Source organism: Salvelinus namaycush, chromosome 1 (assembly GCF_016432855.1).
Source record: "Salvelinus namaycush isolate Seneca chromosome 1, SaNama_1.0, whole genome shotgun sequence".
Classification (NCBI taxonomy): domain Eukaryota; kingdom Metazoa; phylum Chordata; class Actinopteri; order Salmoniformes; family Salmonidae; genus Salvelinus; species Salvelinus namaycush.
Window position 1 is genome coordinate 9471537 of NC_052307.1, and position 13955 is coordinate 9485491.

General features: G+C 43.5%; 1 protein-coding gene across 1 annotated transcript in view; it reads right to left on the reverse strand.

Moving 5' to 3' along the window:
• The window catches only part of frmd3 (FERM domain containing 3), a 91302-nt gene that overhangs the window by 31822 nt on the left and 45525 nt on the right, over nt 1–13955 (reverse strand). Inside the window, exons 4-5 of the mRNA XM_038996919.1 lie at nt 4609–4687; nt 721–818 (exon numbers count right to left, since the gene is read on the reverse strand). Coding sequence (XP_038852847.1) covers nt 721–818; nt 4609–4687 — 177 coding nt within the window. The remainder of the gene's footprint in view (nt 1–720; nt 819–4608; nt 4688–13955) is intronic.

A 13955-nucleotide genomic window follows, 5' to 3' on the forward strand; every position in this document is an offset into this window, starting at 1 on the left:
GGGCTGCTGTCAAGTTGTATTACTCTGGGCTGCTGTCAAGTTGTATTACTCTGGGCTGCTGTCAAGTTGTATTACTCTGGGCTGCTGTCAAGTTGTATTACTCTGGGCTGCTGTCAAGTTGTATTACTCTGGGCTGCTGTCAAGTTGTATTACTCTGGGCTGCTGTCAGGTTGTATTACTCTGGGCTGCTGTCAAGTTGTATTACTCTGGGCTGCTGTCAGGTTGTATTACTCTGGGCTGCTGTCAAGTTGTATTACTCTGGGCTGCTGTCAGGTTGTATTACTCTGGGCTGCTGTCAAGTTGTATTACTCTGGGCTGCTGTCAGGTTGTATTACTCTGGGCTGCTGTCAAGTTGTATTACTCTGGGCTGCTGTCAGGTTGTATTACTCTGGGCTGCTGTCAAGTTGTATTACTCTGGGCTGCTGTCAGGTTGTATTACTCTGGGCTGCTGTCAAGTTGTATTACTCTGGGCTGCTGTCAGGTTGTATTACTCTGGGCTGCTGTCAGGTTGTAATACTCAGGTTGCATTTCTTCTCTCAAGTTGTATTACTCTGCTGCCGGAAGCGTTTGCGTAGGGATGAGAGATCTCAGCTTGGAGAGTAGGGCCAGGGTTCATATCGTTTGAGAAGGTACTCGTACTAATGAGTCAGGTATCACAGCGAATCTATTGTTAATTCCTGTGCATGTAAATGAGAGTGATGATGTCAGAGCGGGGCTCACCCTGTACGATACAGGCCCCCAGGTAGGCTGCGTCAGCGAAGGGGCACAAGAGACGACCGTGGTAGACGTCCCTCTTCAGCTGCAGATAGAGTAGATACCTGCACAGAGACGCATACAGGGGTCAACCACAGACACTGTGCCTGCTTATAGACACATGGTTACTCAAGATACACTGTAGCCTGCTATTCTGAATGCCCACAGTGCATTCGGAAAGTATTCAGACCCCTTAACCTTTTCCATATTTTGTTACGTTACAGCCTTATTCTAAAATTGATTAAAGTACTTTTTTCCACCTTATCAATCTACACACAATATATACACCATAATGATTTTTTTTTGCACATTTATAAAAGAAAATATATAAAGTAAAAAAGTATTTATATAAGTATTCAGACCCTTTGCTATGAGACAAAAAATTGAGCTCAGGTGCATCCTGCTTCCATTGAACATCCTTGAGATGTTTCTACAACTTGAGTGGAGTCCACCTGTGGTAAATTCAATTGAATGGACATGATTTGGAAAGGCACATACCTGTTTATATAAGGTCCCACAGTTAACAGTACATGTCAGAGCAAAAACCAAGCCATGAGACAGGATTGTGTCGAGGCACAGATCTGAGGAAGGGTACCAAAAAATGTCTGCAGCATTGAAGGTAACCCAGCGTAACCCCAAGAACACAGTGGCATCCATCATTCCTAAATGGAAGAAGTTTGGAACCACCAAGAACCATCTGGCCGCCTGGCAAAACTGAGCAATCGGGGGAGAAGGGCTTCTGAGTTCCTCTGTGGAGATGGGAGAACGTTCCATAAGGACAACCATCTCTGCAGCACTCCAACAATCAGGCCTTTATGGTAGAGTGGCCAAACGGAAGCCACTCCTCAGTAAAAGGCACATGACAGCCCGCTTGGAGTTTTCCAAAAGGCACATAAAGGACTCAGACCAGGAGCGCACAGCTGAACACTGTATGCTGGAAAACACCCGTTTGTTATTTTTGATTAAAACTGATCAACTCTGATAAACAAAATTCTCTGGTCTGTTGAAACCAAGATTGAACTCTTTGGCCTGAATGCCAAGTGTCACATCTGGAGGAAAATTGGTAGCATCATGCTGTGGGGATGTTTTTCAGCAGCAGGGACTGGGAGACAAGTCATGATTGAGGGAAAGATGAACGGAGCAAAGTACAGAGAGATCCTAGATGAAAACCTGCTCAAGAGTGCTCAGAACCTCAGACTGGAACGAAGGTTCACCTTCCAACAGGACAATGACGCTAAGCACACAGCCAAGACAACGCAGGAGTGGCTTCGTGACAAATCTCTGAATGTCCTTGAGTGGCCCAGCCAGAGACCGGACATGAACCCGATCGAACATCTCTGGAGAGACCTGAAAATAGCTGTGCAACGAAGCTCCCCATCCAACCTGACAGAGCTTGAGAGGATCTGCAGAGAACAATGGGAAAAACTCCCCAAATACAGGTGTACCAAGCTTGTAGCGTCATACCCAAGAAGACTCGAGGCTGTAATCGCTGCCAAAGGTGCTTCAACAAAGTACTGAGTAAAAGGTCTGAATACTTACGTAAATGTGATATTTCAGTTTTTTTATTTTAATACATTTGCTAAAATTTCTAAAAAACATTTTTTTCTTTCTCTTTATGGGGTTTTGTGTGTAGATTGATGAGGGAAAAAACGATGTAATCCATTTTAGAATAAGGCTGTAACGTAACAAAATGTGGAAAAAGTCAAGGGGCCTGAATACTTTCCGAATGTACTGTCAAACTAATGATCAAAGTCCATCATCATAATTGTCACACTTTACATGAATGGTCTTCAACACAAGTATAATTTATAAACAACATAGTATGGTGGTAGAACCATGTCATGACCAATAAAGACAGTATCCACATCCACTAAAAGCATTCTTAAAACCAATGTGCCATTGCCATTAATTATACCACTCCGAGATCAGTTGCTATGGGAATCACCCCTACAAGAGATCGGTTACCATGGCGACCTCTACCACAGTTACTATGGACACGGCTTCAATAGTTATTACTTGTGCAAATGTGTCCCCTGTTACTGGAGAGAAGATGAAAAACCATAGACATCTGTACCATAGAAACCATGGAGAGTGGCATTGTCCAGAAAACTTCCAGAGGCAACTGACAACCTACATAATCATGTCAGAAACAAACACGCATGCACGCACACAAAGGACACTGACTCTACTTGTACTAATACACACACTCAGACGACACACACTCACCCACAGATGCAGGGACTAAACCCGAGCAAGGCCGATTAAAAGAAAAACATGAAAAATTCAATGGAACTAAAAAGCCGACTGCGTCTGAATGGGTTTATTTATAAAGGCTGTCTGGTATAACTAGAGCTACCGACAGACTAATAACATCTACCCATATTCACAAGGAAATATTCCCCTTTCCAATAATAGACTATAACTATATTCCTTGGCTCTCTCTAAAACAAACTTTAAAATCTGTGTGGCCATTCTCTTTAACATAACATCCATTCAAATGTAGTATGTCTGTAACACACTCCATATCTCCTCTTCTCAAAGACTCTGTTACTCTTTTCTCTGTGATGTAACTATCTCTAACTATTGTCCTCTGGCTCTCTTTCTAGGACTTGTCATGTGGTTGAATGTGTGAAGTCAACCATGCACTCAGATTACTATGGGGACAGCACATTGATCCACAACAACAACATAGCCACTGTTGCAACCAGAAACCCTACACAGACTAGTAGAACGAATACAATCCAATATAGAATCTTCTATGAATGTGCATGTGCAGTACTGCATTTTTTTTGTACTGTATTACATTACTGTATTTCATTACTGTATTACATTACTGTACTTCATATGTAATAGCCTGGAATGTATTTACTGCACTGATACTCAGTCAGACACATTTCCAAGCGGCTCTGAGACCATGCAGACCATTGAATGGTGAATTCTAGGGTGATGTAGACCTCCATAGCACCCTGTGATGAGTACTACATCATGTTAGACACCGAGAGAGTTTAGACTCAGAGGCCTCTGTGTATGCTCCAGTGACCAGCGCCATGCGTCACTAATGGCCAAGCTCTAATGCTGCTGTTTGGGGTTGGAGAGCCCTACTTCTGCCCCTAGAGGTCCCCGCTCCACCCCCCCAAACCCTAGACTCTCAAACTCTTGTTCCACGGCACTTTACCTCTGGAGCTAATGGTGCTCTTACTTCCATGTCAAATAGCACTTTACACAACAGCCAGAGATGAAAAACACTAAGAAGGAGCATCTGAAGGGAGGGATAGAGAGATGCTTCACATCTCAGATGGAGAGCATGCAGCATGCTGGGAGAACGGGTTCATAATGATGTATTACAGTCTCTCTCTCTCTCTCTCTCTCTCTCTCTCTCTCTCTCTCTCTCTCTCTCTCTCTCTCTCTCTCTCTCTTTCTCTCTCTCTCTCTCTCTCTCTCTCTCTCTCTCTCTGAGCAGTTCCTAACACTTCTCTGTGCTGTCTGCAATACACAACTGCTGAGGGTCATGTCTCGAGCGAAAACAGCTTTTCAGGTGTTTGTTGAAAGCAAAGACGGGTAGAAAGCATTTTTAACATGTTACAATTCAATTTGTATTACAATAAAATGTGTTAGTGTATAATATTTGTATTTCCAATACGTTTTTAACATGTCCATTTCCGGCAGAGCTGGGAGAGAGCAGCAGTTATCCCAGCATCACCTGCCAAATTGTCCATGAAATAGAACCAGAAATGGCCATCATCAAATACCCTCCTGTCTGCTCGCTTAGACAGCTTTGGATAATGTTAGGAACCAGTCATACTGTAGGGAATGAATGAAAAGTGTTCTCTAGCCAATCAGCATCAAGGTCACTACCTGGTGAGCTCCTCTTTGATCTTCATTGGCTCGTGAGGGTAGAATTTGACCCGGAAGCACATTGTGTAGGGCTGCTGAGCTGTTAAAAACAAACACAAAAAAGGAGCTTGAGAAAAGAGATGAAAGAGGGAAGAAGAGAGGAGAGACAAGAGGGACAGAGAGAAAATAGAGAGAGAAAGAGAGAGAGAGAACAAGAGAGAGAGAAGATAGACAGAGTGAGACTATTTTTGATCATTCATTTGTTAATGATCATGACTGTAATTATTCACACTCACAGAGGAGGTATTTAACTGCTAGCGATGAGCAGGACTCTTTCATGGGCACTCACACACGCACGCACGCATGCACACTCACACACACACACACGCTGACACACTAATGAGTAAAAGATGAACCCATGTGCTTTTCTAACTATATTTTCTCATGGGCTCCTGAGTTCTTCTGCAAACAGATACAAGTTGGATAAATGTAGATAAACTTCCATTTTTTTTCGCAAGGCTCTTAGACAGGATACTAACCTCAACATCAAAACCTTCAATCCAAATCAAAATTCCAGACCTAAAACCTTGATTTCGGACAAAATTACCTGAATGGATTATTACTACCAAGGACTATCATGAAAAAACATCTAACAAACCAAAACCTGCAGAAGAAACACAGAGGAACCTGGAAATACCATCCAACACAAAACTGAGTGAGTAATGTTCAGTCTGAACCTACTTCTGAAGGCAAAAAGTAAAAGACAATAATCTCTAGATAATTGTGTTATATAAAGCTTAATAAATAAGGCTACTAAGCTACCAAGCTGCTAGGACAGAGCTGACCTGGCTGCAACTTCAATTAGCACTGAAGTGTGAAGTGAGAGGTGTGAAAATTCTTGAGCTTAACAATGGCAAGAGAGTTTCACAGCTCCCCCCACCCAAATGCAGAGGCCTTTGAAGCCCCCATGGCTTATCCCTGGGCAGAGGTCATTACAATACAGTACCCCATGGATATTAAAAATAACACTGAACGGAATAACATTTTTAAAAAAGCTCCTCAAGGACAATACAGAGACACTATTTGCTGACGCTACAAAGAGGAGAATGTAAGCAACTTAATGTTCCACACAGACCATCCCCTGGCATGGCACAGTGCTATAAGAGCACACTACCCTTATGTCAAGAGAGAGGGTATTGTCCCTGGGTGGAAACTCAGAATACTAGACATTGAGGAAATTGAAACAACCTCTGTCAACATGTACAAGTCTGGGACAGTAATGGTGCAGGGCATCCTCAAGCAGTTCCAGCAGGACTTACAGGATCAAAGAGAGAGCACAGCAGGAAAAGCTCTCTCTCTGTGACGACTCCCCATCCTGAGTGAGTCTGATCACACCTCTTCAAACTGTCCTGCAGACGAGGACAGTCACCACCCCAGCACTGAACACACCCAGGTCTCACAACTGCACTGCTCCTCCATCATTGAGAGGGATAAATTCACAGAGCTGGAGAGAGACATGGTGGAGCTCAGAGAGGTAGTCCACACAATCCAGACAGAACAAACTCACAAAACAGACCAGCACAACAAAACCCCACAACAAGACCCGGAGGGCAGAAGGTGGAGATGGACGGCTGTCTGAGAGAGCTGGCTGCTCTACGTACTGAGGTGAGAGAACTTAAAGAGGCACACACGGCACTGAATGAGGAGGTGACAAAGCTGAGGTGTGAGAGAGAGCAGAACACCCCCAGAAAAGCCAGCAGAACAGCCCACCTTAGACCCGGACCACAACACCACAATGGGACAGACAACACAGGACCCACCAAGCCAACAGACCCCACCCCCTCCTAACAGAACCCACCCCCTCCCAACAGACCCCACCCCCTCCCAACAGACCCCACCCCCTCCTAACAGACCCCACCCCCTCCTAACAGCCCCTATCATCTCCCCTGATAGCTCTCTTGACAACCCCCCCACATCCACTGAGGACACACATCCACTAAGGACACACATCCACTGAGGACACACAAAAGCCAGAGATTGTGCTCCTCATGGACTCAAATGGAAAATACATTCAAGAGGAAAACTTTTTCCCAAACACAAAGTGGCTAAACTCTGGTGCCCAAACACTAGGCATGCCCTGGAGTTGTTGTCAGAGGACAAACTAGGGTCCCCCAGCTTCATCATCATGAATGAATCATGACACAAATGACCTGAGGGCCCAGCAGGAAAGGGAGTGATTGAAAAAGCTTCTTCCACTTCCCCCAACGCACAAGTGGTTATCTCCACCCTGCTGCCACGAAAATACTTTCACCTTGCCACCATACAGCAGGTGAATGCAAGCATTTTGCGAGACTGTGCCTCAAAGCCTAATGTCAACCTGGCCCACCACTCCACCCTGGACTTGAACAGCCTTTCCAACAAGGCAGAAATCCCAACTTTTACCAAGACCCTGAAGGACGTCACCCTCAACCGTAGCCCCAGCACCTCACACAGGAGCAACAGAGCAACAGACACCCCGCCCAGACCAGCAGACACCCTCCCAGACCTGCAAAACCCCCTCCTGAAGGACCTGCACCGAGAGAACCCATGCCAAGAGGACCTACACCCAGACTACAGCATCACCAGCCACACCCCAACCAGCCAAGACCACCACAAGTAAAACCTGGCCACACCCTATATAGGCCTCCCCCATATCAGACCTATGCCCCTTCTGCCCACCCCATGCCCCCGGCCCCTGCGGCAAGGACCTCAACATGACAGCAGGACATATGCCCAGGCCGTGAGCAGAGCGACAGGCCCAACCCCCACTATTACACCCGCCTAAGCCCCATCCTGCCACCTAAGAGGTGTGTAACAGATGCTCAACATGCTCTGCTCACACCTACTGTGATGGTCCGGGCCTAAACCACACAAAAACAACACTAGACACTATGGAATACAAAGCTCATCCTGGAATATACAAGGTCTGAGGTCATCTGCCTTTGGCCTAAAGAGCAGGAACCCAGACTTCATCAAAGAAATTGGAAATACAGACATTTTCATCCTACATTTGGTATAGAGCAGGCCTAACCCACTCTATTAAATTAATCAAAACAGGAACATTTTACATCTGGCTAGAAATTAATAAGGAAATTATCTCAACAGAGATAAATGTCCTCATGTGTGCTACCTACATCCCCCCCAATAGAATCCCCATACTTTAACAATGACTGGTTTGCCATCCTAGAGGGGAGATCAACAATTTCCAGGCGCAGGGACATGTACTAGTCTGTAGCGACCTAAATGCCAGAATTGGACGAGAACCTGACACCCTCAGCACACAGGGGGCCAAACACCTACCTGGAGGTGACAAAATTCCCTCCACCATACGCCCCCATGACACAACTACGACAACATAACAAACAGAAATGGGTCACACTCACAACTCCTGCAGCTCTGTCGGACGCTGGGTATGTCCATAGTCAATGGTAGGCTTCAAGGGGACTCGTACAGTAGGTACACCTATAGTTCATCTCTTGGCAGTAGTACTGTAGACTACTTTATCACTGACCTCAACCCAGAGTCTCTTAGAGCGTTCACAGTCAGTCCACTGACACACCTATCAGATCACAGCAAAATCACAGTCTACTTGAACAGAGCAATACTCAATCATGAGGCATCAAAGCCAAAGGAACTGAATAATATTAAGAAATGCTATAGATGGAAGGAAAGTAGTGAGGAAATCTACCAAAAACAATTAGGCAACAACAAATTCAATTGCTTCTAGACAATTTCCTGGACTAAATGTTTCACTGTAATAGTAAAGGTGTAAACATAGCAGTAGAAAACCTAAACCGTATATTTGACCTCTCAGCTTCCCTATCAAATCTAAAAATGTGAAGCAGACAACCTAAGAAAATTAACAACAATGACAAATGGTTTGATGAAGAATGCAAAAACCTAAGAAAGAAATTGAGTAACCTATCCAACCAAAAACACTATGGTGAAACACTAAAACAATACAGAAATACACTACGGAAAAAGAAGGAACAGCACGTCAGAAGTCAGCTCAGTGTAATTGAAGAATCCATAGAATCTAACCACTTCTGGGAAAATTGGAACACACTAAACAACAACTAAACAGTCATAACAAAGAACAAAGGCTCTATAACAAAGAACAAACAGCAAAAACATATACATGATCAAATACAAATCTTAGAATCAACTATTAAAGACTACCAGAACCCACTGGATTCTCCAATTACATTGAATGAACTACAGGACAAAATACAAACCCTCCAACCCAAAAAGGCCTGTGGGGTTGATGGTATCCTCAATGAAATTATTAAAAATACACAGACCACAAATTCCAATTGGCTATACTTAAACTCTTTAACATCATCCTTAGCTCTGGCATATTCACCAATATTTGGAACCAAGAACTGATCACCCCAATCCACAAAAGTGGAGACAAATTTGACCCCAATAACTACCGTGGGATATGCGTCAACAGCAACCTTGGGGAAATCCTCTGCATTATCATTAACAGCAGACTCATACATTTCCTCAGCAAAAACAATGTACTGAGCAAATGTAAAATGGGCTTTTTACCAAATTATCTTACGACACACTACGTATTCACCCTGCACACCCAGTTGACAAACAAACAAACCAAAACAAAGGCAAAGTTTTCTCATGCTTTGTTGATTTAAAAAAATTATTCTACTCAATTTGGCATGAGGGCCTGCTATACAAATTGATGGAAAGTGATGTTGGGGGAAAAACATATGACATTATCAAATCCATGTACACAAACGACAAGTGTGTGTTTAAAATAGGCAAAAAACACAAACATTTATTTTCACAGGGCCGGGGGGTGAGACAGGGATGCAGCTTAAGCCCCACCCTCTTCAACATATATATCAACGAATTGGCGAGGGCACTAGAACAGTCTGCAGAACCCGGCCTCACCCTATTAGAATCTGAAGTCAAATGTCTACTGTTTGCTGATGATCTGGTGCTTCAGTACTCAACCAATGAGGGCCTACAGCAGCACCTAGATCTTCTGCACAGATTCTGTCAGACCTGGGCCCTGGTAGTTAAATCTCAGTAAGACAAAAATAACGGTGTTCCATTAAAGGTCCAGTTGCCAGGACCACGAATACAAATTCCATCTAGACATCATTGACCTAGAGCACACAAAAAACTATACATACCTCGGCCTAAACATTAGCGCCACAGGTAACTTCCGCAAACATGTGAACGATCTGAGAGACAAGGCAAGAAGGGCCAGCTATGCCATCAAAAGGAACATCAAATTCAACATACAAATTAGGATCTGGCAAAAAATACTTGAATCAGTTATAGAATCCATTGCCCTTTCTGGTTGTGAGGTCTGGGGTCCGCTCACCAACCAAGAATTCACAAAATGGAACAAACACCAAATTGAGACTCTGCATGCAGAATTCTGCAAAAATATCCTCTGTGTACAATGTAAAACACCAAATCATGCATGCAGAGCAGAATTAGGCCGATACCCGCTAATGATCAAAATTCAGAAAAGAGACGTTAAATTCTACAACCACCTAAAAGGAAGCTATTCCCAAACCATCCATAACAAAGCCATCATCTTCAGAGAAATTAACCTGGAGAAGAGCCACCTAAGCAAGCTGGTCCTGGGGCTCTTTTCACAAACACAAACAGAGCCCCAGGACAGCAACAGAATTAGAACCAACCAAATCATGAGAAAACAAAAAGATAATTACTTGACACATCGGAAAGAATCAACAAAAAAACAGACCAAACTAGAATGCTATTTGGCCCTAAACAGAGAGTACAGAGTGGCGGAATTGTATTTATTTTGATGTATTTCACCTTTATTTAACCAGGTAGGCTAGTTGAGAACAAGTTCTCATTTGCAACTGCGACCTGGCCAAGATTTAAAAAAAGTAGTTTGACACATACAACAACACAGAGTTACACATGGAATAAACAAACTGACAATCAATAATACAGTAGAACAATCTATATACAGCATGTGCAAATGAGGTAGGATAAGAGAGGTAAGGCAATAAATAGGCCATAGTGGCAAAGTAATTACAATATAGCAATTAAACACTGGAATGGTAGGATGTGCAGAAGATGAATGTGCAAGTTGAGATACTGGGGTGCAAACGAGCAAGATAAATAAATAAATACAGTATGGGGATGAGGTAGATTGGATGGGCTATTTACAGATAAGCTATGTACAGGTGCAGTGATCTGTGAGCTGCTCTGACAGCTGATGCTTAAAGCTAGTGAGGGAGGTAAGAGTCTCCAGCTTCAGAGATTTTTGCTGTTCGTTCCAGTCATTGGCAGCAGAGAACTGGAAGGAGAGGCGGCCAAAGGAAGAATTGGCTTTGGGGGTGACCAGTGAGATATACCTGCTGGAGTGCGTGTTCCGGGTGGGTGCTGCTATGGTGACCAGTGAGCTGAGATAAGGCGGGGCTTTACCTAGCAGAGACTTGTAGATGACCTGGAGCCAGTGGGTTTGGCGACGAGTATGAAGCGAGGGCCAGCCAACGAGATCATACAGGTCACAGTGGTGGGTAGTATATGGGGCTTTGGTGACAAAACGGATGGCACTGTGATAGACTGCATCCAATTTGCTGAGTAGAGTGTTGGAGGCTATTTTGTAAATGACATCGCCGAAGTCGAGGATCGGTAGGATGGTCAGTTTTACGAGGGTATTTTTGGCAGCATGAGTGAAGGATGCTTTGTTGCGAAATAGGAAGCCGACTAGATTTAATTTTGGATTGGAGATGTTTAATGTGAGTCTGGAAGGAGAGTTTACAGTCTAACCAGACACCTAGGAATTTGTAGTTGTCCACATATTCTAAGTCAGAACCGTCCAGAGTAGTGATGTTGGACGGGCGGGAAGGTGCAGGATTGATTAAACAGCTTGTATTGAGTTGTCAGCTCACATCAAACATTCAAACCAATTTGATTTCAATTTCTCGGCCAATCGTAGTTGATTTCACACCCCTTCCTTTGTCTTTCTGATTGGATGTTTTGTCTATCTGTTGAACTCAGTCTCCTTCTGATTGGACAGTGTGTTTCTTAATGAGTGTAACATGACAGCTGTGATCGAGACTGTTCCTCTGCTTCCCTCTCATCCTCTCTGGCTGAGTTTACACAGGCAGACAAATTCTGATCTTTTTTTCACAAATTGGTCTTTTGACCAATCAGATCAGCTCAAAAAAAATCTGATATGAAAAGATCTGATGTGATTGGTCAAAAGACCAATGAGTAGAAAAATGAGTAGTGATGCTGGACGGGCGGGAAGTGTAACGGTCGTCTTGTGGTGAATGAGCGGACCAAGGCGCAGCGGGTGATGAATACATAATGATTTTAATAATAATAACGAAGACGAAAATACACTTGAACAAACTACAAAACAACAAACGACGTTAAACAGACCTGAACATGAGAACTTACATAACACGAAGAACGCACGAACAGGAACAGACTAAACAAACGAAACAGTCCCGTGTGGTGATGAACACAAACACGGAAGACAATCACCCACAAACAAACAGTGAGAACAGCCTACCTTAATATGGTTCTCAATCAGAGGAAACGTCAAACACCTGCCTCTAATTGAGAACCATATCAGGCAACACATTTAACCCAACATAGAAACACATAACATAGAATGCCCACCCCAACTCACGCCCTGACCAACTCAACACATACAAAAACAATGGAAAACAGGTCAGGAACGTGACAGGGAAGGTGCGGGCAGCGATCGGTTGAAGAGCATGCACTTAGTTTTACTTGCATTTAAGAGCAGTTGGAGGCCACGGAAGGAGAGTTGGAATACCTGACCACTGTGACTGACCCAAATTTAAGGAAATCTTTGACTATGTACAGACTCAGTGAGCATAGCCTTTGTATTGAGAAAGGCTGCAGAAGGCAGACCTGGCTCTCAAGAGAAGACAGGCTATGTGCATACTGCCCACAAAATGAGGTGGAAACTGAGCTGCACTTCCTGACCTCCTGCCAAATGTATGACCATATTAGAGACACATATTTACCTCAGATTACACAGACCCACAAAGAATATGAAAACAAACCCAATCTTAATAAACTCCCATATCTACTGGGTGAAATACCACAGTGTGCATCACAGCAGCAATATTTGTGAGCTGTTGCCACAAGAAAATGGAACCAGTGAAGAACAAACACCATTGTAAATACAACCTATATTTATGTTTATTTATTTTTCATTTTGTACTTTAACTATTTGCACATGATTACAACACTGTATATAGACATAATATGACATTTGAAATGTCATTATCCTTTTGGAACTTTTGTGATTGTAATGTTTACTGTTCATTTTCTATTGTTAGTTTCACTTTTGTTTATTATCTATTTCACTTGCTTTGGCAAAGTAAACATGTTTCCCATGCCAATAAAGCCCTTAAATTGAAATTGAATTGAGAGGGCATTGAGAGCATGCATTTAGAGTGAAAATTGCCCCTGGAGGACACAAGTATTTGTTTTCTTTGAACTTGAAGTCCTATAAAGTGATGTTTCATAATTCTAGGCCAAAGAGGACAGCGAAGAAGACATACATGATGGAGGGGTTTCGTCCCAACTTGTACCACTATTCCCTATACTGTATAGTACACTACTTTTGACCAGAGCCCTATGCGTCCACTATATGTGGAAATAGGGTGCCATTTGGGACCCACCCATGATTGATAGGTTGGAGAACAGGAGGAAGTCATCACTGAGTGCCAGTGCTGGCTGAGTTAACTGAAGTTCCCGTATATACCAGCTGAATTCTCAGTGGCATTATCTGGAGAAACAGACAGTAGATAAATAATAATAAACACAAAGATCCTAAATAACCTAAGCTGCTTATTCCTGAGTCTTGAGGAACAGAGTGATATTTAATAACATTTCCAGAGGAGCCTATTGCCAAACACACACATAAGTAGGCACGCACATGTACACACACACACCTAATGTGTGAAGGAAACTCGCCAGAGGGATATGGGAAGTGTCAGTTCAGCTCAGACATATCAAGAGCCCACCCTCCATCCTTTTGTCTCATCCTCTCAATCACTCCCACATTCTGTCTATACTGTACACTTCCATTTACAAGTTCTCTGTCTATCTTTAACTCCATACATATCTCATCTCTCCCTCGTCTTCTCTTTCTCATCCAATCTGATCTCTCTTTTTTGCCACTGTCTCTCTCTCCATCTGCCCCCGTACTCCCTCTCTCTCCATCTGCCCCCGTACTCCCTCTCTGTCCATCTGCCCCCGTACTCCCTCTCTCTCCATCCGTACTCCCTCTCTCTTCATTCGAACTCCCTCTTTCGCTACCCGCTTTTTTC